The 1,007-nt window shown below is 38.2% G+C and overlaps 1 protein-coding gene across 1 annotated transcript in view; it reads left to right on the forward strand.

Annotated features, from left to right (window-relative positions):
• LOC119587993 (ADP-ribosylation factor 6) overlaps window positions 1-1,007 on the forward strand; it is a gene marked incomplete at its 5' end in the record, with an annotated part of 2,473 nt that continues 1,466 nt past the window's right edge. The window contains 1 exon segment of the mRNA XM_037936714.1: window positions 1-181. Coding sequence (XP_037792642.1) covers window positions 1-181 — 181 coding nt within the window.

Below are 1,007 nucleotides of genomic sequence, written 5' to 3' on the forward strand. Positions count from 1 at the left end.
AAGATCCGGCCACTGTGGAGACACTACTACACGGGTACGCAAGGCCTCATCTTCGTGGTGGACTGCGCAGACCGGGACCGCATGGACGAAGCGAGACAAGAACTCCATCGCATCATTAACGACAGGGAGATGAGGGACGCTATCATCCTAGTGTTTGCCAATAAGCAGGATTTGCCTGATGGTAAGACCTTGTGCTTTTCTCTTAATCTCAGTGTGTGGGTAGTTGCCTCTGTTTCCAGTTGTTTTCTGTTGGTGTGAAATTGTGTGTTTGTTTGCAAGTGTATTTGATTTTCAGAGATGTGGAAAAGAAACCAGGCTGTCAGAGATGGGAAGTTTGTTTGTTGGTCTTTCCTTGTAAAGTAGTCCTAATCATTTTATGCATTTTTTGTCTTTCTCACTGTCCCAGGAACTCGGCTTCACCACAAATATTTAGTATCTGAAATGTAACTTACCAATAGTCACTTGAATTTCATACAAAAGGTGAGCTGCCTCTATTTAAGTTTCTTTTTCCATTATACTACATTAATACTATATCTGACTTGGGATAAAAAGTTTGATGTATGACAAGCATTTCATAAACATAATGTACTGTTCAAACTTATATGGTGAAAGTACCACAGTAAGTGATTGAACAATATTAACAAGTTAAAGTGGCCTTATTCTTTTGCAGAATAACATAAAGCATATGATCTTTTAAGTACAGCCTTAATGACTTTACTTCACTAAAGCTATACTTATGTCCTGTAGAGCCCCCTGGAAGGCCATTAAAACCTTCTTAGAGCTACAAGATCAAATTCATTTGGTGCACTAACCAAGATTTTCCTTTTTTTTATGTCAAACAAGTTTTTCCCCCTTTTCTTCTCCATAGCTACATTGGGAGTAGATCTTAAAGAGTGCATGCCCAAATTCCTTTCATCAGTAACATACCCTCTCTTATTGATAATAGATAATAGTACTGAAAAATCAGTGTCAAAACTTCAGTGGGCATCTGAGTAGCTTTTTTTATG

The sequence above is a fragment of the Penaeus monodon genome, chromosome 23 (assembly GCF_015228065.2).
Source record: "Penaeus monodon isolate SGIC_2016 chromosome 23, NSTDA_Pmon_1, whole genome shotgun sequence".
Classification (NCBI taxonomy): Eukaryota; Metazoa; Arthropoda; class Malacostraca; order Decapoda; family Penaeidae; genus Penaeus; species Penaeus monodon.